The following is a 23,646-nucleotide window of genomic DNA, read 5'->3' on the forward strand; positions in this document are numbered from 1 at the left end:
CTCTGTTCTAGGCTCGCCTTGAACTCAGAGATCTGCTTATGTTTGCCTCCTGGGATTAAACATTTGTACTACCATGGCTGGATCTAAATTTAGCTGGGTGGGATCTTGACCCAAGGTCACTACTCCCTTATATCAATTTAATATCCTTGAACACAGGATTCAGCTCCATTTCACTTCCCGGTGCCCCTTTAATACTCGAACCATATATTTTGTATTTTTCCTTCCTCAACTTACTCCTTTTCATTAAAATGCTCCTCATTAGAGTGGACTTTAGTAACCACACAACAGAATTTATATCAGACTGTTTTGAGACTTCCTTTTTCAAAGCAATTAATCTAAATCTCTTCAACTGAGCCTCAGGCAGACTCTTCAGACAATGGCAAAAAGCAGCCACATTTCCCCCTAAAATACCAAAAGAACAGTCTCTAGGCCACATACTAAAAGTCTCCACTGAAACCTCGTGGGCCAGGTCTGCACAGTTCAAACCACTCACAGCAACAAAGTCTTCCATATTCCTTCTATCCTAGAAGGAATTAAACCCCACTTAAAGCATTCCAATGCTTTCCAAATCCAAAACCCCCAAATCCATACCCTTCCAAACAAAAGACATAAACATGCTCAGGCCTATCACAGCAATACCTCAGTCTCTGGTACGAACTTCTGTCTTAGTTATGCTTTTACTGCTACAAACAGACATCATGATCAAGGCAACACTTTTTTTTAAGAAGTAAACTTTATTTTATTTATAGACTTGTATTTTATATTACATGTAAGTAATTCCACAATAATACATTTTTTCTTTTTTTTTTAAATTGGATATCTTATATATTTACATTTCAAATGTTATCTCCTTTCCCGGTTCCCCCTCTCCCATTCCCTCTCCTCCTGCCTCATTGAGGATACTCCCCCTCCCAACCACCCATCCCCACCTCACTGCCCTGGCATTCCCCTACACTGGGGAATCAAGCCTTCAGAGGACCAAGAGTTTCTCCTCCTATTGATGCCAGACAATGCCATCTGCTATGTATGTGGCTGGAGTCATGAGTCCCTTTATGCATACTCTTTGGTTGGTGGTTTAGTCCCTGGGAGCTCTGAGGGGTCTGGTTGGTTGTTCTTCCTATGGGGTTGCAAACTCCTTCAGTCTTTTCTCTAACTCCTCCATTGGGGTCCCTGTGCTCAGTCTGATGGTTAGCTGCAAGCATCCTCATCTGTATCAGTAAGGCTCTGGCAGAGAGCCTTTCAGGAGACACCCATATCAGGCTCCTGTCAGCAAGCACTTCTTGGCATCAGCCATAGTGACTGGGTTTGGTGGCTGCATATGGGCTGGATCCCCAGGTGGGACAGTCTAAGGCAACTCTTATAAGGACAACATTTAATTGGAGCTGGCTTACAGGTTCAGAGAGGTTCAGTCCACTATCACCAAAGTGGGAACATGGCAGTGTCCAGACAGGCATAGTGCAGGAGAAGCTGAGAGTTCCCTTCATCTGAAGTCTGTTAACAGAATACTGACTTCCAGGCATCTAGGATGAGGATCTTAAAGCCCACACCGACAGTGACACACCTAGTCCAACAGGGCCACACCTTCTAATAATGCCACTTCCTGGGCCAAGCATATACAAACCATAACACAAACCCCTTCTTCCTAAAGTTCTCTTTGCTAAGTGCACAGAGGCACTTGATCACAACAAATGGAAAATGATAGTCTGCTTTGTCACCACTACCCTGTTTCTGTGGAACACCTCTTGCTTACAATTATTTCATAACTGATTTCGTTATATTTAAGGGTAAAAAAGTATTCTGCAGTCAATATGGATTTTAAAAATAGATTTTAAAATATGTTCATGTATGTGTATATGCCTCAGTCCACAGGCACAGTTCAAAAGACAGTTTGGGACAGTAGGTTCTTTCCTTCTGTGGTGTGGGTCCCAGTGATCAAACTCTGGCTGTCAGACTCAGCAGCAAACAACTTTACCTACTGAGTCATCCCTTGAGACTTCAATGATAATTTCGTTTTATCTTCAGGTACAAGTGTGCACATACATGCATGCTCACACACACACCACCCAAATGTACTATACAAATACCACAAACCCTCTTGCATAAATAACTATACACACATACAAATTTGATCTCATCAAAAATTTCAACATTACTGTTTTTATTCCCTGTGTGTGTGTGTGTGTGTGTGTGTGTGTGTGTGTGTGTGTGTGTGTTCGTGTCCAGACCTGTGAAGAACAAAGGTCAAACAAAGTTTTCTTCAATCATTCCACCTTGGTTGTTGTTTGTTTTGTTTATGATTTGTTTTTATTTTATGTTCATTGGTATTCTGCCTGCTTGTATTTGTGTCAGATCACATTTTTTGAGACAAGGTCTGTCATTGAACTTAGCTCACTGATTCAGGGAGCTTGTCCACCTAATGAGAGCCAATTATCTCCTTGTCTTCAGCCCAACCTCCCAGTGCTAGGATTACAGACATGCTTACCTTATTATGTGGGCTCTGGGGGTCCACGCTTAGGTTCTTGTGCTTATCCAGCAAGTAATTTACCAAATGAACTGTCTCTCTAGCTCTTCCCTCCTTCTTATAAAGCCTCTAAGATTCCATCATGGATTTGATGATCAAAGGTTCTTTGCATACCAAAGTCAGACACCAATCTAAAACTCCTGCAGGAAGTGGGTGGTGATGGCACACACCTTTAAGGCAGAGGCCAGCCTGATCTACAGAGTGAGTTTGGTTTAGCCAGGGCTACACAGAGAAACCCTGTCTCAAAAAAGCCAATAAATAAATAAACAAAGAAGCAATAAATAAACAGGCTCCATCATGTGTCGACTGTGGTGCTATATGTCTTTAGGAAGCAGAGGCAAGCAGGTCTGTGCATGTGTGAGGTCAGCTTGAGCTGCATAGTGCGTTCCCGACCAGCCGGGGTGACACAGTGAGACCCTGTCTCAAACAAAACAACAAAAGCACTTTCTGCATGAGTTGAAGGAATTGAGCATTTTCAAGGTATAGTACTAAGTCAGGAGTACCCCTACCAGGAGGCCATCATTACATTCTTATCAATCAATAAACAAAAATGTGGGAACGGCTAATTATTTATGAAGGAAAAAGAAGTGGAGAGGCACCAGGCCATGAGGGGAGAAATCTGCTTTTGCTGTGCTGACTAGTTGTCAGCTCTATGTCCTTGACTGGGCCATGAGGGGGAAAAATGCAGTTATGTGCGGGTTTTACTAAAAGCCTTGAGAGGTGAGCTGTGCATGACAGGTTGCAGGTGTCTCCAAGCTCCAGCACTTTGCCTCTTCCACCTCAGGCCAAGCAGGAGCGCTCCTTTCATTCCTGTGTGGCTGCAGGTTTGAGACTACCTGTTGACACCACATTTTATAGAATTTTCTGGTGTTAACATTTTTTTCTTCCCTTAAAATTGCACAGACATGTTCTGGCATATTAATTGCTAGAGATATGTACAGGGCACTCAATCCTCCCTCCCTTGGCTTCTATCTAATACATACATACATACATACATACATACATACATACATACATACATACGTTACATATGAGTTTACAACTTTAAAATTACTTTATTTTTAATTATGTCTATGTGTACATGCGCACATGTGTAGTGCAGGTGCCTATGAAAACCAGAGATCCCATGGAACTGGAATTACAGGCAGTCGTGAGCTTTATTAGGCTTAATGTGGGTTCTGGCACCTGAACTCAGGTCCTCTGCAAGTGTTGTATGTGCTCTTAACCACTGAGCTATCTCTCCAATACCAATGGAAATATTTTTTTAGTATTATCTGCATCAGCCATTTGTTTACTTTTTTTCTGGAACATCAATTTAATCTGTAGAATCATGTTTTCATTGGTTTGAAGAAAATGTCTTTTTTCTTTTTTTAATACTTTCTTAGTTTATATTAATTATCGATGTATGGATTTCTGGTGTAAGGGTCTGTGTATTTGTAGTGTGTGTGTGTATGTACAACTGTGGGTGTGCTTATACAATTGTACATGCACAATCAGGGCAAGCATGTGGTCAGAGGACAACCTCAAATGCCCTTCCTCAAGCATCTTCTAGTTTTATGATTTGTTTGAGACAGAATCTCCCATTGGCCTGGCACTTTGCTTCCAGGAATCCTCCTGTGGGCTAAGTAATTGACAGTATCTTAATTTTTATTATTTTTAAATTTATCGTGGGTTTATTGTAACCCCACTGTAAGCTGAGGGATTTGTGCAATTATTAACTTGCTTCTCTTCTCTCTCTTTGTTACTTTGTTTCTTCCTTTCTTTGTTGTTGTTGTTATATGAGCTTCCACTGTATGTTTTGTGAACCTTCTGCTTGGTGCTTTCAGTTTTAGAACGTCTGTGTCTTTTTGGTGATCTCTTTTACCATGGTGTATAAGTCCTCGGTGTTACGTGGTAAGGTCCTGGATCTTATTCCTGCCTTCCCCTTCCCTGTCCAGCAGGGAGCCAGGAGTTGAGTGCAACCCCATGTAGCTTGGATCAGTCCTTAACATCTCAATCATGCTTCCTATTTGGGGTATAATTCTAGAATATACCAGCTTCTCTCACTGACTCAATTCACCTAGTTCTTGGCATCTGTGCCAGACTTTTGTTCACTGTATCACTATTCTAAAGGTGTTGAGTCTTAGTCATAGCATATCTATAAGCATTGGTTTGGCAAGCACACTGCATCTGGATTCTGACACTCAACTCTAATCAGCATATTAGTGGCTACTGGCCCTAGTGAACCACATGGCCCAACTTGGGTCTCTATGTGACAAGAGACCTTTGCAAGTCTCTCATTGAGATGATGCAGGGGACAGATTCTGGATAAAGCATTTAGAAACGTTTGAAAAGGTGTGTGATTGTTTTGCCTGCTTGTATGTAGGTGGATCACCTGTTTGTCCAAGGAGTTCAGAAAAGGATCCTTTGGAGTTGGTGTTACTGATGGTTCTAAACCACTCTGTGGGTGCTGGGAACTGAGCTTAGGTCACCTCAGAAGCAATACGTGTTCTTAACAGCTCAGCCAATTTTCCAGCCCCATAAAAAGGATTTATTTACTTGTTTGTATGTGCACCAAATTTGTGTCTACGTGCTGGTGTCTCTGGGACCTGACACAAGAGAGCAGTTCCCCTTCTTAATTCCTAAACCATCTCCTTAGCAACAACCTCCCTCTCCTCCCTCCTTGTTCTTCCATTAGGTATCTGGTCAAGGGAATCTAAGATTAGAAATATATAATGCCATCACTATCTAGCATGTAATAGCTGTTCCCACATGTCTGCTGAACTTAATTGGTTGTAGAAGACAAGAAATAACTGACTTTGGAATCAGAACCACTTTTAAAATTTTTATTTTATTAGTTATTTTGTTTATTTACATTTTAAATGTTATCTCCCTTCCCAGATTTCCCTCCAAATCCCCTCCCCGTTCCATCCCCCTTCCCCTAACTCCACGAGAGTGCTCACCCACCCACCCACCCACCCACCTATTCCCACCCCACCACCCTAACATTCCCCTACACTGGGGCATCAAGCTTTCACAGGACCAAGGGCTTCCCCTCCCTTTGATGCCAGACAAGGTCATCCTCTGCTACATATACAGCTGGAGTCATGGGTTCCTCCATGTGTACTCTTTGGTTGGTGGTTTAGTCCCTGGGAACTCTGGGGGTCTGGTTGGTTAATGATGTTGTTCTTCCTATAGGGTTGTAAACACCTTCAGCTCCTTCAGTCTTTTCTCTAACTCCTCCATTAGGGACCCTGTCCTCAGTCCGATGGTTAGCTGCAAGCATCCTCATCTGTATCAGTAAGGCTCTGGCAGAGCCTCTGAGGAGACATCCCTATCAGGTTCCTGCCAGCAAGCACTTCTTGGCATCAGCAAGTGTCTGGGTTTGATGACTGCATATGGGATGGATCCTCAGGTGGGGCAGTCTCTGGATGGTCTCTCCTTCAGTCTCTGGTCCACTCTTTGTTCCTGTATTTTCTTTAGAAAGGAACAATTTTGGGTTAAAATTTTGTGAAGAGGATGGGGCCACCCAGAACCACTTTTGACTGGTGTAACTCTAGGCAAGTCATATCACCTTTTTTGTGGGGGGGGCTCCATTTTTCCTAGAATAATCTCTTAGTTGCTTCTTTGTGGGAGAAGCCCTATGCTTTTGGGGCCCTGCCCCAGCTCTTTACAAGACAAGAACACGCCCCTCTGCGGCTCGTGCGTTATATCCTCCCGGCCGCACGATGGCGCTGATTCCGCTGGGAAGAAGGGGACGCTCAGGCTCTTGGGGACCCCGAGCGCGGCGGCAACTTTCTGGGCTGCCGCGGTGAGTGTTGAGGGTGTCACGGGTTTCCGCCTGGGATCGCGGATGGGAAGGACGGCTGAGTGTTGTGGGGCGGTTTCAGCGGGCTGCGCCTAAGAACTGAAAAGCTAAGGTAGCACGCGGAGAGATGAGGCAGTGCTGGGAGCAGGGGATCCAGCCTGGTCCTGGACGTGAGCGCACTCGGCTCCACACTCACGCGCCTCCCATTCCGCTCCACAGTGGCCAGGGTTGCGAAAGTCTCCAAAGTCCTTGCCTCAGGGACATTTGGGGCTGTGGGCGACCTCTGGGTCCATATTCTGACCCCCTCCCTGTCCCCCGCCCCTACAGGCTCTGCCATCTGTCACCCTGGCCCTTCTCTGCTTGGACGGTGTCTTCCTCTCCTCGGCCGAAAATGACTTTGTCCACCGGGTCCAGGAGGAGCTCGATCGTTTCCTGCTGCAGAAGCAGCTGTCCAAGTATGGGGAACGAGGGAGCGGCTTTTAATGCCAGAAAGTGCAGGGTTTGCCCCTCCCCCAGATTCTGTGCCCAGGTAACTGGCTGGTCCACTGGCAAGGCCCTGCCTTTAGCCTCTGCTGCCTTGTCCAGCCACACCTTTCTTTTGTATTGGAGCATCATCCCAGCCAGGCAGAAGTACCCACACTCTTCTAGATGATGGGAACTAAGCTCCGTGGGATGATTTACTTTGCAATTAGGCAGGGACCTGCTTGGGCACAGTGAACCTGGTGTTAAGCCACCATAAACCTGGGAGCGGCCTGGGTGGGAATCAGTGTGGGGTGGACCTGCAGCCTCAGCTTAATATGCCATTTGGTCCCTTCCCAGGGTCCTACTTTTCCCCCCAGTCTCCAGCCGCTTGCGGTACCTGATCCACAGAACAGCAGAGAATTTTGATCTCTTGAGCAGCTTCTCTGTTGGGGAGGGCTGGAAGAGGAGGACAGTCATCTGTCACCTGGACATCAGGTGTGTTTGTCCTACTGCTTTGGAGAGTCCTCAGCAGTTGCTTGCGTGCGTGCATGCATGCGTGCCTGTGTGTCATGATGATGATGATGATGATGGTGGTGGTGGTGGTGGTGATGATGGTGATGGTGATGATGGTGATGATGATTGGGCTAGCTGGCTAGCCACGGAGGGTAGAGCTTGGTAGGAGCCAGGGCCTGGAACCTCCAGTTGTGTGAAGTCACAGTTGCCTTTTGCTTTATCAAGTATGAAGCTGACTTGGCTAACTCAGCTGTTCATGTCGGGCCAAAGGAGAGAGAATGAACACAGCAGTCGGGTTAGCAAGGTTGGGTCTGTACTTCTCTCTCCTTTGTAAGCACGTTCTCCAGAGAGAGAGACCTCGGTACAGGAGACAAACGCGTCAGCTTGTAGCCATCTCTATTGCCTTGTGCATCTCACAGGATGAGTATCTTATCATTGTGACTGATTCTAACAACAGCTCCCAGATAAAATACTATCCTTGTTTATTCTGTAACCGAAGATTCAGCACCGAAGATCGTAGTATTTGAGAGGGACCCTTTGGGTGTGTCAGGGATGGCGTTTGCCTTTGCCGCTGTGCCTTTTTAAGAGATTGCTTTGAGGGTCATTTTGGTTGTGACTTTTGCTGAATGCTGACTTGACAGTATCATGCCTGAATGGTAGGTAGCCCTAGTAGGCCATTTTGCTGTAGACCCAAATGTCCTCCGAAACTTTTGTTCCCACTCCAGAGTACCCAATTCAGATGGCCCCTCTGGTCCCTGCCGCCCTCCTGCCTCCCATCCCAGCAAGTACCGTGGTCCTCGGTATACCTCACATCAGGGTGCAGCTGCTGGTCCCCGAGGTGCTCCAGCTGGCCGATGGCATCGTGGACGGAAGCCGGATCAGCCTCTGTATGTGCCCCGGGTGCTACGCAGGCAAGATGAACCGGTGGCACCCTCCATCCCCAGCCTCAAGGGAGAGGACCCAGCTGGTGGAGTTTCAGAAGAGCCTAGAGAGGCCGGTGCTGTGGAAGCTGACGCTGATCAGGGAGTTCCCATGTTGGTGACTCAAGAAACAGAGCTCCTTGAGCGCCCAGATCCAGGCTATGCAAATGAGCCACAGCTGGAGCTGGGTGATGCTGAGCCCTCTGAGGATCCTGAGAAGGAACAAGGGGCGGAGGCAGCCATGCAGCAGGGGTCCAGCCCGCAACTGGCCGTGGAGGAGGAAAACAGGAGTCAAGGGATGCAGAGCCTGGTGAACCAAGAGGAGAAGGTAGAGGGAGAGGAGAAGGAGAAGGTGGATGAGAAGGAAGAGGACATAGGCAGGCAGAAAGAGAGGGTAGGTGAAGAGGAAGGGAAGACAGATGTGCAGAATGGGAAGGTGGATGCAGAGGAAGAGAAGATGGATGAAGACGAAGACAAGGCGGATGGGGAGGAAGACGACAAGGACGATGCTGATCTGGACCATTTCAGTGAGCTGCTGCAGGAGGTGATGAGGCTCTTGAGCCTGGAAAAGGGAGGGCGGAGGTGAGGTGGGTGTGGCCTCGTGTGTCAGGGAGAAGTATCTTGGGGTGGAGGTGATGGGGGGGGGGGTGGGGGGGATGTGTGTTAATGGGATGTGTAGAACGGCTCAGGCCTGGGTGTTGGGCATTTGGGTTCCAGTCCAACCTTTTAGGAGATGCTTATTCCTAAGCTTAAAGTCTGTTTAAGCTTAAAGGTAGTATACGCATCGCAAGATAGTGGGAAGAGAGTCTGCGCGGGTGCTTTTCTCTGTTGGAGAAAACCAGCCTCCTGCTTGGCGCTTTGCCTCCAGAACTGCATTTCTTGGAATGCAATTCCAATGTGCCTGCCCCTTAGGTGGACTTTGGATCAGTTGGGAGGGTGGGCATCTTTGTTTGCTGTTTGATATATAGTCTATGAGAATATTACATTTTTTAGTAAGGTAACTGAAGATATGCAGTTTTGAGCAAACTGCCTTACTCTCTGCCCCTCCATGTTTCCCTCTGAAGGGAGTATACGTGCACTTTTCAAGATTAGGTGAAACACGCTGGACGCAGTTGTCAGTCATCCAGTGGGACTCCCTAAAACCAAACACGCTCCCCTAAAACACCTATAATCTGCCATACCCAGATTCCTACTAAGCACACTTTCCCCCAGAACTGTCATTTTGGAAAGCATAGGCGGGGGCCCCGTGTGGCAGAGCGCTCCCTTGTCAAAAGGTCTGTTCGCTCCCAGATCACAGCCAACCTAACGGAAAAGGAGATTGAAATAGAGAAGATCCACCTGGACACATCCGCCTTCACAGAAGAGCTACCCGGGGAGAGGGACCTGACCCACCTGGTGGAGATCTACGACTTTAAGCCAACACTCAAGACTGAGGACCTGTTGGCCACTTTCTCTGAGTTCCAGTGAGTATTAAAGGTTAGGGAGCGGGGCAGACTGGGAGAAACTGGCATGGCCCTTTCCTGTTAGGGGTGAATTGCCTGCCTCAGAAAAAAGGCTGTGATGTCTGAGCTTCTCACTCAGGCGCAGGTCCGCCCGATAGCTCTGACTGAGGGAAGGGAAGGGTTGGTGTTTGAGCACTGCTGACACGCTCACAAGCACTAGACCTGGACCAAGTTCTGCATGTGCAAACCCCTGCTGGGACTAGCAGGCCTTCCGTCAGCCTTCGGTCACAGCTGTCCATTCACCAGCCATCGGGGCACTGGGTCTGCAGTAGCCCGAGTGTTGTCTTGGTGGGTCTATTTATGGGTCAGCTGGCTTGAGCAGGTCTGACATAGAATGGAGGGCTACACCCAGAGACCGGATCTTCTGACTTGCCCGAATTCCCATGGATCCAGTCTTCTGCCATTTCTTCTGTATTCTAGTTTGAATTTTTTTTCTTTTTCCATTGTCACTGCTTTACCTGTGTGGACTCTTTGAAGCCCCTTTCTGGGCCTGGTGAGGTGGCTCAGAGGTTAAGAGCACTTGCTGTTCTTGTAGCTGCCGGGCTTGGGTTCTAGCACCCACACAGTGATTGGAAATCATTGGTAACTCTAGTTCTAGGAGACCCATGGGCACAGGCACTCATGTGGTGCATGTTTACACATGCAGGAGGCAAAACACTCAGAGAATAAAATAAATCCAATTAAAAAAAAAAAAAGGAAAGTCATGTTCTCCCTGCCCTTCCCCTATCACCGTGCTTCCTACTGATCGTTGTCTCCTGCACCTACGCTGAAGGACAGCTGAGGGGGTGGCACTTTTTCAACTGTTTCCTTCTTTTTTTTTTCTTACATTTTTAAAAAGATTTATTTTTTTCTATATAAGTACACTGCAGTTATCTTCAGACACACCAGAAGAGGGTATCAGATCTCATTACAGATGGTTGTGAGCTACCATATGGTTGCTGGGAATTGAACTCAGGACCTCTGGAAGAACAGGCAGTGCCCTTAACCACTGAGCCATCTCTCTAGCCTTCAACTCTGTTTCTAACTGTATGGCCACAGAGGGCAGTGCCACTAGCAGAGGTGGGCGAGTCCAAACTGCCTCTAGCTTCTTCCAGGCATAGAGTCTATGGTACTATCTTGAACAACAGGGAGGAGCCAACCAGAGCCATGCCCCCTCGTGTTTGTTTGGGTCCATCTCCTCTCCTACTACATATGCCTTTCAGAGCCCATGCCCAGCCTAACTATGGCAGAATCTGGTGAACCCTTTTCACCCTTTCCCTAAGTGAGCCTTCCAGTATTGGCTCCTTCTTTCCTAGATGCTGACTGGTGACCCACCTTACCCGATTACAGGGTGACATTGGTTGTTCTGAAGCAGACCTAATGCTCTGGCACATGGTCCTCTCTTTAACAGAGGCCAGAGCTTTGTCTTGGGGTTCAAGTTGGATGGAACCTCACCTAAAGGATCCATGACCTACTCTGTAGGATCCAGGGGGAAGAGTCTTGAGCACTGGCTTTTGTGATTGACTGTGTCCTCTCCCCACACAGAGAGAAGGGGTTCAAGATCCAGTGGGTGGATGACACTCATGCTATCGGCATCTTTCCCTGCCCTGCCTCAGGTAAGGAGGCTTCCTGTTGGCCTCTGCTCCTTCTCTGGCAGAGGTGCTGGGTCCCTGGGTGGAGGGCCACCCATGTCCAGATGTGGGCTGCCTTGAGCCCATGGGCTTGGCTCTCAGACAACCTGAAACACAATCTGGATCCTGAGACTCTGGCCTGGGAAGCTCAGGAAGTCTTCAGCCTTTTCTCTTTGTAACAGTGCCTTCAGTGCAGAGGCAGTAGGATCAGTGACATTTACTTAACAGGTGGCATAGGCCGAACCATGGGTCCTTCCCTAAACTGACACTGGTGTGAGCGTCTGGTGCTCAGGGTCATGGGTGTTTGTCACAGCTCAGGCAGGTACTGTCTTGTACAGTTTTCACTTCACCCTCACGTGTAGGGCCATCATCCCCTCTCGGACAGAAGTTCGAGGTTCCCAGAATGCCGGAGTCTATATTGGATTACAGACCTCTCACTGTGGAAGCCTTCTCACTTTGACTCCAGTACTCCTCGTCCCCTCCAGCCACTATCCCATGCTGTCTCTGCCATTCCACTGTCACTGTAGGAATAGTTATCAATAAGACCCTCCCCTCTTGGACCACATAGCACCCTACTTGGGTTTGGCCTAGTCCTTAGAAAGTCAAAAGTTGGAGGTGGGGAGGAGCAGAGGGAGTGGTAGGGAGGGAGCCCCTGGAAGGGTGAGTAGAGTATAAAAAGGTGAAGCCACCACTGAGGACCATAGAAGGATAAGCTCTATGCTCTGGCCAGGGTAGCATTGGCTGCCTCCTGGACCTTCTGGGAACAGAATAGTAAGAGGGAGTCATGCCCTGACCTCAGTTTCCTTGTGCATATAACATATCTGCTGGATTCTCATGCCAGGAGCATTTTGGCCCAATATGGGTGTTGCAGGGAGTACTGGTGTTCCTAGTGGGTAAGGGAGTCTGGTTTAAGCTCTGGCTTTTGAAGGCAGAACCTGCCCCTCCTGCTCTGAGAATCTGCACACTGGGCTGGAGCAGCATCTAACAGCACAGATGGCAGCATCCTTCCCAGCCCCACACTGTTCTGTAGGGATCGGAGCAGGAGGAGAGACTTTGAGCTTTACTGAACTAGATCAGAGGCAGAGCATCTGGGACTGGGTGTGTAAATTGGCTGTGGCAGTTTGGTGATACAAGTGCTCCAGACCCCTGAGGGTTTCGCCTTGCACAAGAATCATCCCAGCACTTGCCTCCTTTCTCTAGCTCTTGAGGCACTGGCCAAGGATTTCTCCGTGCTCAAGATCCGGCCACTCACACAGGGGACCAAGCAGTCGAAGCTGAAAGCCTTGCAGAGGCCAAGTAAGGCAAAGCCTGTCCCCTTGCAGGGAGGCTGCCTGTGCTTATGCGTTTGGTTTGTTTCCCTTCTTCAACCCTCTGCTCTTCAAGAGCCTGGGCCACAGCAGCTAGTGGGGCTCAGCTTCCCCTAAGCCTGGACAGGGCCCAGGGTTAGCTACCACCTATGTTACCTTCCTGATCATTGATCTGGGAAAAGCCCAGCTTTCCTTCTAAAGGGCCATGGAGACTACTCTGTAAGGGTCAGAAGTACTTGGGCCTAGATCAGCCAAAGATGGGACCTTGGTTCTGTTGCAGACTTATTTAACCTCCAGTGAGTCACTTGTTACAGGAGCTAGAAGCCAAATGTTAGCCCCTTCCCTTTCCTCTTCCAGAAAGCACAGTGAGGGCTCTGAGAGGTCAGTTTTCATGATAGCAAAGATGAAACCCGCAGAGTGGGCCCAGGGGAGGCCTTCCAGTGCCACCCATGTCACTGCAAATGGGCCGTGTCTTAGACTTCTTGATGTCCAATGATCAGGTGTCTCATCCCAAGTGTTTCCTCTCAGGGTCTTGAGGAGCACTTCACCCCCACTGCACATATAAGCCAGGGTGACAGGAGGGGTAGGTTTGTGTAAGGTCTCACAGGGAGGCAGAAAGATAGACCTGGAGTCGTCCTGGGTCCCTCTCACAAGTATCTGGCTGCTGTGGGCACAAGTGGGCCCCAGCCTCTGTGGCATACTATTACACACGGGCTCACCCTAGCTTTGAATCTACATCCTACCCACTGTGTCTTCCTTTCAGAGTTCCTGCGACTAGCAAAGGAGAGGCCGCAGACAGACTCAGCAGTGGCCCGCAGGCTGGTGGCCCGGGCCTTGGGGCTCCAACAAAACAAAAAGAAAGAGCTGCCTACTCCCCCAAGTCTTCTGCCATCTTGAGGTCCCGGGCCCAGCTGTCTGAACTAGACTGGGCCCCAACACCACACGCCTTTACGGATACCAGGGCAGCCCCTTGCTCTCACTGGAGCTGCTATGGGGCACAGCAGGCTTTAGTTGGTCTGCTCCCAGAAATTGAGAAATAAAAATTTAAAGTTGGTGTATTGATTGTTTCCAAGTGTGGCCTTTAGGGACACTAGGGGGTGCTGTCCCATCCCTTACTGTGGGTCTGGTTGCTGAACCTGGAGAATCCCATCTTCAGGGACATTTGTGCACAGGTGGCCCTGTTTGGGGAGTAGGTACTACTTGCTCCATGCCACCTGTTCAGTCTCCCTCATTGTATGGAAGTGGGGCATGTGGGAGTGCTTGGATATTATTTAAGGGAGCCTTGAAAAGTAAGCATGAATGAAGCTGTGAGGTGAGTCTTGAGTGACTGCTAAGCATAGAACCAGACAGTACTCGCCTTACTTGAGTCTTGAGTGTAGCATTGGAGGCACAATGGCCCACTCTGAAGTTTGGGGGTCGTTGTCAATCTCAGGTTTGCCAGGGCCAGCACACTTTTAACACAGGAGAACCCAGGGAGTGCTGGAGCCCCATTCTGTTAGTGTGCACCTTGTTCCTTAGGGAAGTTGCCCTGTGACTAGCTGTCTTGCCTGGTTCTGACACACTGTGTCCTTACCCAGGTTTCAGTAAAGAACAACTGTTGAAGAAGGGCCACAGCTGACCTCTGCTGCTGTTCAGGTCTCTCAGATTGCTTCTCTGGGCTGCAGCTTGTGTTGGTGCAGCCCTTCAGGTCATAGGGAACTTTGGAAGACACTGGGACCATTCCTATTTCAAACTAATATGTACTACACTAATAGATTTGGAAGCTCTGGGCCCAGGGGTAGTAGTCCAAATGAAACTTAGGATGTATCAGGAACAAATACTTCTATGTATTAGCATAGACACAGTTGATAGCCCTGCCGAGTAGATAACTTATGGTCGACATTGTCTCTTCCCAGTACCATAGGAGCCAGCTGACAGTGGACTAAACCAGGAGCCCACAAGAGTACTTTCCTCCTTGTATTTTCTCCAGGATGTTTGTCATAATAACAAAACACTTGAACACTAGTTACATAGGTATAAACAAAAATGCTATTATTCAGTGGAGTTGTGGGATGGCTAACTTTTGTCATCAAGTTAACTGGATTTAGGATCTGGTGGGAGACACATTTCCCACTGAGGAGGGAAGACCCACCCTGAATGTAAAGAGCACCATCCTGCTGGTTGGGGTCCTACACTGACTGGAAGGGGGGAAGTCACATGGATGTCAGCATTTCTCTCTTGGTCCATTGAGATTTGAGCAAGCAGTTCCCCACTACTTTGGCCATAGCTTCAAATTGTTCCTGCCTTCAAACCATGTGCCTAAATCCTTTCTCCCCTAAGTTTCTCCTGTTGGATATGTGGTTGCAGCAACAAGAAGGGTAACACCAGTTGGACCCATTATTAGCGGTGCAGCAGGAGACAGTGCAACGCCATTGACAGCAGCCTGAAGTCCCCTTCCCCCTTAGGAACCTCTGGATCCTTTTTGATTTTGCTGCGAAGAAATTCGAGATGAGCCAGAATGAAGCAGAGTTAAATGTTTATTTAAAATATTTTAAATATAAATTTAAGTTACAGGGGTAAGAGGTGCTCAGGGAAAGAGTAAGGCACACCTGAGAGCTGAGGTGTGGGCTTCTCAAAGGAAAACAGTCCTTAAATGTCTTAACAATTAGTTGTACACAGGAGTTCTGAAGCCTTTGGTATTCCTTGATTGGTTTCTAAGTCCCACCCCTAATCTCTTCCCCTTTTTGATAGTAAGAGTAAAAGGTGGCTCCAGAGGTGCCTTGGATAGGACTGTGCCCTGATAAAATGAAACCATGGGTCATAAGTGTAGCATAGGAGTCTTGAGATATGCCTTTGACTGTAAATGAGTTTTCTGGCAAAGTTGTAGGAAACTGTATGTTTACAGCCAGGAAAGGAAAAAGGGCATTTATATTTTGGCCTTAAGCATAACTCCTTGCTGCTTTAACATTCTTACTTGAAATAATCTATACTTGTATATCTATAATTGTATATAAATATACAAAATGAATATTAGCACCATTCACAATGTTATCTGTGTTGGGATTCTCAGCTGGCAAAAGCTTCAACCAGACTCTGAGGTGAAGGGCCCCCTGCATGTCCCCCCATGATGTTTCTTCCTATCCTGTCTCAGAACCATCCAAGTCTGCAGTCATCCCTTGGAGCCTTGGGATATAGGCCTTGCTGTTGTACTTTAAGTTGTGGCTATAATTGCATAGAATACAGACTTGCTTTAACTGGAAGAGGTTGTTATAGATAACCTTGATTATCACCCAGATGGCATTTAGAACCACTATGGAAACACCCCTGGGTGGGTCTTTGGGGGTGCCTCCAGAAGAGGTTTAACAGGGAAGAGGGAAGGCCCACCCTAGACACCAGTAGCACCATTCCACGGGCTGGGGTTGTAGGCTGAATATAAAGGTAAAAACAACTGAGCACCCGCACTCATCCCGCTTCCTGACTGTGGATGTAACATGACCAGCCGCCCCCGCCACCATGCCTTTCCCACTGTGATGGACTGGACTTTTGAACTGTAAGCCAAAAGTAGCCTTCCCTTAAGCCACTTTTGTCAAGTATAATACAGAAGATTAGAACTGTGACTGATCATTGTCACTAATCTCTGAGGTGAGAAGTGTGGTCACCGAGAACAGAGCTGAACGGGTTATTCTGGTGGGAGTTCGGAAGACCAGAATGCCAAGAGGAATGTGGGACAGTGGAGGCCTGGTACCTGAGGTTTTAGTGGAAATCAAGGACTATCTGTCTATCTGGAACTGAGCTAGAAGTCAGCTGCATCCTGCCTGTGTTCTGAGTGAGTCTTAACTCAAGAGTGATGAACTAATTTGCTTGGCGTAGGACGTTTTAAGACAGGATAGCATTCGGGCATGCTGTGCTTCTGTTCATTGCTCTTACTCAGGCCCACAGTAAAACTGAGCAAGTGGAACAGAGATATACAGGAGAATGTGCAGATGGCTAAGGCAAAGAACGTGTACACGTTTAAAGCAGCCGAGAAAGGTGAGTGCTCAGAAAGCAGCTACAACTGATATAGAGCACATTGCCTTACATGTGTGAAGTCCTGGGTTTGATCCCCAGCACGCTGGAGATGGAAGCAGGAGGCTCAGAGGGTCCAGGCCATCCTCAGCTATACAGTGAGTTTCAGAACCAGACACCTCATGCTCCTGCCACAATGCCTTCTTTGCCACTACGGATTGGTTCCTCAAACCACAAGCTCACATAAAGCCTTCCCTACTCAAGTTGATTCTGCCAAACAGTTTGTATGATGAGAAGAAAAAAAAAAAAAAAAACAACACACTTTAGTACAGAGGTCTCGATATTCAAGTTTTCCAGAAATGACCTAAGAAGGGGAAGAATGGAATTCAGCTTGATCACCTCTGCAGTTGTTGAGTTCATACCTGCCGTGTTCCCAGAAAAAAATGGCCCATCTATGCAGAGCATGGTGATGTCACACTTAGGATATGCCAAAGCTTGGATAGGGTAAGCTGCTCAAAGCTTGTCATCAAGTTTGGATAGCTATGTGCCAGAGCCCTGCCCCTAAGGGAATGAATGAGCACCTTTCTTCTTAGCTGGATCTGGCTAGCAAGGAGGTGGCAATCGGTATTTCCACCAGGGGTCAGTAAGTGACCATTAAGTCATAAGTCATTTTTCTTTCCTTTTCCTTCCTTCCTTCCTTCCTTCCTTCCTTCCTTCCTTCCTTCCTTCCTTCCTTCCTTCCTTCCTTCCTTCCTTCTTTTCTTTTCCTTCTTTTGAGACTGAAGCTTGGTCTAGTGTCCAGAGTGAAAATCTTGTGGCAATCCTCCTGCCTGAGTGCGGGGATTACAGGCAAGAGCCATCATGCCTGGCCCAGAGTCTTCTTTACTGCACGGAGAGCTGATTATTTAGGAGTCCACTGAAGTGTTCGAACTTCTGTTCTGTCTCCTCACTGAAGGCTCCACCTGGAAAGCAGGGGTCAAGGAGACAGAATTCAGTACATTCTCAGCCGTGGCCCCCTCTCAGTGTGGTACTAGTGAGTGCTGGAGCCAGACACTCAGCAGGTACCTTGCCAAGTTCAGAGGGCACTTAAATAGGTACAGTGCCTTCAATTTTCCCTGCCACCAGGGATGAGGCCTGTCATGTGCCAACAGGGACAAAATCTGCTTTCCTCCTTGTTGTCCAAGGAAAAACTTCCTTGTTGATGAGGCAGGAGAGTCGTTCACAGCAAAACCCAACACTCAGAGCTCAGGAACTGCTGATGTCCACATAGTTGTCACATGAGTGATGGGTTGGTGTCCTTAGCTCCAGCCCTTATATAGACCTGGGGTCTGCTCTTGCTAGGTCAACCAGTCCTGCACCACCCTCTCTGTTTGGCCAGGACTGGCTGTGAACACCCGATCCCCACCCAGGCCTTCATGCATCTCTGGTTTTCTTTCTGAACTAGGAATTTGATGCTGGCTCCATTCCCAGCTTCTCCCAGATTAGCTGCCTCTGGCCCCAGAGAAAGTAGGGCAGCTGTGTTCTGTGTCCTAGCCTCTTAAGGAGGGTGGGGCCACCGAGGGAACTTACCTACGTGACAATTGTACATCCAGATGCGGTAGCCATCATAGCGGCTCCTGCACTTCATGATGTTGTTAGAGAAATCTGATTCTGGCACCTCATAGTTGGGGTTAATGACAACCTGGAGAGGATCAAGACAGAGAATGCTGCAACTGCCTTTCTGGCTGCCCTCCACTCCAGGGCAGAGGCTGGGTGTCCCTAAGAGTTTGGCTGGGTCTGATGCTCTATCCTGGAGTAGGGACCACAATGAAAAGCCTGTGCCTGGCTTGCTAACCACAGCTTGCCCAGGGCATGTGCCATGTGGCACTGTCTGTCCAGACAAACTGTTAAATGTCTCTCTCTAGGGTGACCTTATTTTTCCCTGATCTCTCTTCTCCCTAAATCTTAGTTGTACCTCAGCTCCACCCACTCAACATGAGGTAAACAGTATCTCCCACACTGAGGTCCAGGCAGCTTCCTGTCTATTCTAGCATCCCTGAAGGATGTGCATGAGTGCATCAGATTACAACCTGTGCTCACATCAGGGTCTTGGGGTGGGCGTGGCCAAGGCAGGAGCAAGGGCTGGGGTGAGCTGTGTGATTTTCACGGTCCTCTCTGCACTCAGACCCAAGATTCCAAAGCTCAGGAGCATATGAAGGAAATGGATCCAAGTCTCTGAAGCTGGAGGGATGAAGCAAGGACCACCAGAAACCTGTCTGCCCATCCATTCCTGTCTGTATACCGCTGGCTACTTCTTCCCTTCTGGAGTCCTCTTCCAAGCCTTACACAAGTCTGTCACAGAGGCTAGCTCTTGTGTCCTGTTGACTCATAGTCTAGGCATCCATAGCTCTGTGTCATTAGAAGCGTGAGCACAAGTGTAGGTCCATCCATTGATGATTAAACAGCGTAGGGGACAAGAACACCACATAGAGACTTGTGGTCTGCATTTGCCTGGCTGTAACATGAATATATCAACAGTGTCTCCTCACTAGGAGAGCCAAGGAGTCAATGTGTTGCCTGAGCAAAGTCCAGCCTGGGCTATCAGAGACCTTTAAGCACTTCTAGCAGATATGAAGATACACATTTACCTGCCTAGGGACAGCAAGTTGTCAACATGAGCTACCAAGCACTGTCTACATGTCCATGGCCACGGATGTCCACTTGTTAAATAAGAGAGCTCTGCTCCTGGGCCAGCTGTGGCTCTGGGCTTGACTTGTGGTTGGAAAGTGCTTGGCTATCTACTTTTCCAGCTGATGATGCCTAATCAACCTTTCAAAGCACCCTGTGGTTACTTCTTTGCAGGTGTTGGCTCTTCAGGGGAGTGTCTAGCAGCAGAGACTGTGGGCTAGACCATGGGCTGGCTGAATGCCCCACTAGGAATGGATTCAAGGCAGAATGACCCAATTCTAGTCACACACTTTGCCATCCAACAGGGCAAGCGGGAAGCGCGACGTGTGAGGCTATGTGGAAATGAGTCCTCTGTAGGCAGGAATGCAGCCATGTGCCAGGAGGACACTGGGATACAGTGCATCTCCCCTGCCACATGGCCACCACTGTCTACAGGAAGGTCTCACAAAATAGTCTCCTGGCCAGGTTGTCCTTAGTTTGACTTTCTAGCTTTACAGAGTCATTTACACGTGTGGAGAATGATCCTTTTGCAGATCCTCTAGAGGAAGGAAAATCATACCGCCCCAGGATGACACAACTGCTTTTAGTCTCAACAGAACAGTAGGAAGACTAGAGGAAATCAGGATGGTGGCTGAAGAGGAAGCTGGAGACGTGGGTCGCCTCAGAGTATACAGAACCAACTGCTGACTAACTCAGTCTAAGTCAGCTCACTGATACATTTTGATTTCAGGCTCATGAGGTTAACTGAGTTATATATAACTGTTTCTATATCTTGGGTGGCACCATGAGTTCTCAGCATGCCCTGTAGACTCAGTGTCCCTCAAGCCCACATGCATCATGAACATTGCTTGACAGATATGATGGCCTCTGAGTGTGGCACCCTGACTGGCCTCATGAGTCTTATTTCTGGACATCCACAGGAAGGAGGCTGGGGAAGCTGCTTCTCCTCCTCCCAGCAGCCCTGTGTTCTGCCCACCTCACCTGAAACAGGTAGTCTCCAGGGGGCACATCGGTGATGTCTATCCACTGGCAGTCAATGTCATGACGGTACATGTCCCAGCAGCCCATGGTGATGCCTTGTTCTCCGAAGTTGGCACACTCGTAACTCTTCTGAATGTCTGTAGGTGAGCAGAGAAGAACATCATCACACAACTACAGTCCCCACCTCCTCTTCGAATCACCAAGCCTCCCACCCTGATCTACCCCAGCCATCTCATGTGGGTTTCTGATACCTTCTCATTTCAGCAGAACCCTCTCGCAAATTCCCTATCTATATGCTAGCATCCCCTCCAAGTCTGGCTCAAGGTCCTTTCCTCCACAAAGCGTTCCCTGACCGATCTGGACTATGCTGGCATTTCTGTGAAATCCTTAGTCTGCAGTAGGTATGAGTGTTGTGGTGATCTGTGTTTACCATTTATCTTTCTTAAAGATTTGTGAGATATATATGTAGTAGCTGTCTTCAGACACACCGGAAGAGGGTATCGGATCATTACAGATGGTTGTGAGCTACCATATGGTTGCTGGGAATTGAACTCAGGACCTCTGGAAGAGTGGTCACTGCTCTTAACCACTGAGCCATCCCTCCATGGTTTATCTTAACATGAGGTCACCTCATCTTTCTTCTCTAGACCATTGGCAATTGGACTACAGGCTCATATCTGATCTGCCTTCCTTGTCCCTCATAGACTGCCTGCACATAGTAGGCTTCAAAACCTCTTTGCTTATATGATTTTATGGGCCCATGCCAGCATCTAGAACCTCATGTGGGTGATAGTTAGAGGACAAATGTCTGTCCCTTGGTGTGTCAGAGTGGCAAGCTAGGCAACTATGGTAAGGTCTGATGACCTACCAGAGAATGGTGTGTGCAGGGGGGTCAGGGAGAGAAGTTGGATGCATCACAGGGCTCTATAGGCTGTTAGAGGAGAAGAGATTGGTATTGGGATACCCAGGAAGAATTGTCCGTGGCAAGCAGACAGGGAGGCATGTGAGTCAAGGCCAAGTGCTCAGACCTCACCTGGAAGCCACACAACCCTCTCCCTACTAGTGAGAATTGCTCTGGGGGGCGGGGGGAGGCCACATGAACACCCAGTAGTGCCTAGAGTGGTGTAATTAGTTGTTGGGCCTGCCTCCCATCCAGGTGGACTGTGTTCAATATAGTGGGAGTGGTCAAAGTTCTGTGAAGCCCCAACCTTCCCCCTTCAAACATACCTCCCTCACACTCAGTGTCCTCCAAGCAGAAGCTGGCCTTGTGGCCCTCAGCCACCTTGGTGCCGTTGAGGCTCAGGAGGTCATAGTAAGTGAATACTTCCATGCTGTGGTAGTGCCTGGGAGCCAGAAACAGAGCCAACTGTTAGTATCTGGAACCATGGCTGCCTGCAAACAGCTTCCTAGCTGGTGATTTGGCCTCAAGGCAGCCGAGGCCAAGCATGGCAGGGAGAGGAGTGAGGAAGGAAATGAGAGAAGGGAAGGCCAAATTGAAGACAGTAACTTCCAGGCAAGGCTGTCAGGCATTTTACCATGCCTTGATCCTGTGTGGCAGTGTGGCAATGACATAACTTAATGCATGGGGTACTGTGGTGTCAGTGAATCGATATGACAGCCCAGTTATGGCATTCAATCAGCCCAAGAAAAATAAGCTTTGTAATACTCAAGGACCTTCCTGAGTACCCACTGGCTCCCTGCCCACTCCCACATGGAATCTTTCTCCAGATTTATTATAGGTCTGACAAGTGCCCATGTAGTAAGATTGTCTTTCCTGTGGGGGCGCTACTGGGACACTATGATTTGTTCAGAGGTGTAGCCTCTTACGTGACTGGGGACATGCCATCAAAGGGGCTTTCAGGACCATAGTCTCTTCCTTTCTTTCTCTGCTTCCTGGTTTCAGGTGTGCTTGTCCCTATGCATGTCCCCACACAGATGTGCTACCACCTTCTGCCCTTGGACACCAGAGCTTTGAACCTTCCAAACTTTAAGCTAAACAATCCTTTCTAGATTCATTTCCTCGGTTATTTTTTTTTAACTAGTATAGAACTATTACAACAGATTAATTTTAAGATCACATTATTATTTTTTAAAAAAGTCTGAATATAGAAAAGGAAGAAGATAAAAAGTGAAAGGGTGAGGCAGCAATTACAGAGAAGAGTCACCAAGAAACAGGCCATGTGGGGTTGGGGATTTAGCTCAGTGGTAGAGCATTTGCCTAGCAAGCGCAAGGCCCTGGATTCGGGTCCCCAGCTCCAAAAAAAGAAAAAAAAAAAAAAAAAAAGAAACAGGCCATGTTCCCAGAGAAGGTCACACGTATACCCTAGTGACACATGTGCACTCTAGTCTAGGAGAGGAGCAGCAATCCCATCCTCCTCAAATTGATCAAATCAAACAGGAAAGGGAAGGCTATGGAAGGTTACTGGAATGGAGAGTGGGTGGTTCTCAGAGAGGCATGTGGCAGCAGCTCAGTAAAGCAAATCTCTGGGGATCTTTGTAGAAGGGGAGCTAGCTGCAGGGGTGCTCACACAAGCCGGGTGCAGTTCCCTTGACCGATTGTTTACGATGGCCCATGCCGTCACTTGAGAGAAATTGGGAACAGATGTCCTGAAGAGTGACACATCTGGTTTAGGACTAACAAGGGAACTGTGCTGCTGAGGGGAGCCAAGGGGTTTCCAGAATCATCTATTATGCAGGTCCAGGATAGAAGATCTCAGGCTGGCTCTAGTGCCATCTCCACCTGCTATATGTGTGTTATACCTGCAACTATTCTAACGCACCCATCTCCTGGGACATTTAGTAAAGGAAGACCTGTAAGACCAAGGAACTGTGGAGGCAGAAGCTCTGGCTTCCTTTATGCCTAGCCCAAGTTCCCTCTTTGGTAAAGCAAGAATATTATTGCCAACTTCTGGGATGGGGACCAAAAAAAGATAAATGACACAGAACTGTCTATGCAGCCCAGTTGTTAGAGTGCTTCCTTAGCATGCAGGAAGCCTCTGGTTCGATCCCGGTACCATAAAAACCAGTCATGGTGGCCTGTGAAGCCAGCACTGAGGCGGTGGAGGCAAGAAGAGCAGAAGTTCATGGTCAGCCTCAGTTGCCTAAATGAGTTTAAGGCCAACCCAGGTACATGGGACCCTGGATTGGAAAAACAAAAGGACAGACAGGAAAGAGTCCAAACGGGGCTATACCAAAGGACGTTATTTTTCTTTCACTGTCTGTCGTGGCCATTGGACGACTGTTCCCCACATCTGCAGTCACTGCTGCAGTGTTCAGTGTTCCTGGGGTCCCATCCCCCAGCGGACTAGCCTGGAGCTTCCTCCACCACGTGTGGAGGAGGGGAGAGGACGATGCAAAGGGTTTCCACAGAGGAAATTAGAGGTTCTCTTCTT

The 23,646-nt window shown here is 48.2% G+C and overlaps 2 protein-coding genes across 2 annotated transcripts in view; one reads left to right on the forward strand and one right to left on the reverse strand.

The window, feature by feature from the left end:
- The first annotated feature begins 6,143 nt into the window (after nt 1-6,143).
- R3hcc1 (R3H domain and coiled-coil containing 1) lies at nt 6,144-13,682 on the forward strand. Its single transcript, XM_032917375.1, has 8 exons — nt 6,144-6,311; nt 6,636-6,763; nt 7,128-7,265; nt 8,009-8,747; nt 9,494-9,666; nt 11,230-11,300; nt 12,516-12,611; nt 13,386-13,682. The coding sequence occupies exons 1-8, from the start codon at nt 6,144-6,146 to the stop codon at nt 13,517-13,519; spliced, it is 1,647 nt and encodes a 548-aa protein (XP_032773266.1). The 3' UTR covers nt 13,520-13,682.
- A 3,646-nt stretch (nt 13,683-17,328) lies between these two features.
- Nucleotides 17,329-23,646, reverse strand: part of Loxl2 (lysyl oxidase like 2) — an 83,195-nt gene continuing 76,877 nt past the window's right edge. The window contains exons 11-14 of the mRNA XM_032918383.1: nt 21,482-21,597; nt 20,255-20,391; nt 18,176-18,287; nt 17,329-17,568 (exon numbers count right to left, since the gene is read on the reverse strand). Coding sequence (XP_032774274.1) covers nt 17,489-17,568; nt 18,176-18,287; nt 20,255-20,391; nt 21,482-21,597 — 445 coding nt within the window. The 3' untranslated portion in view covers nt 17,329-17,488. The remainder of the gene's footprint in view (nt 17,569-18,175; nt 18,288-20,254; nt 20,392-21,481; nt 21,598-23,646) is intronic.

The sequence above is a fragment of the Rattus rattus genome, chromosome 12, assembly GCF_011064425.1.
Source record: "Rattus rattus isolate New Zealand chromosome 12, Rrattus_CSIRO_v1, whole genome shotgun sequence".
NCBI lineage: Eukaryota > Metazoa > Chordata > Mammalia > Rodentia > Muridae > Rattus > Rattus rattus.

What these genes read in the sequence shown, in the direction of transcription:
- R3hcc1 (XM_032917375.1), top strand. Translation starts at nt 6,144, where the DNA reads ATGCTTTTGGGGCCCTGCCCCAGCTCTTTACAAGACAAGAACACGCCC. An exon ending in CTGCAGAAGCAGCTGTCCAA is followed by an intron (nt 6,764 to 7,127) that starts GTATGGGGAACG and finishes GTCCCTTCCCAG; the next exon opens with GGTCCTACTTTTCCCCCCAG. An exon ending in TCAGTGAGCTGCTGCAGGAG is followed by an intron (nt 8,748 to 9,493) that starts GTGATGAGGCTC and finishes GTTCGCTCCCAG; the next exon opens with ATCACAGCCAACCTAACGGA.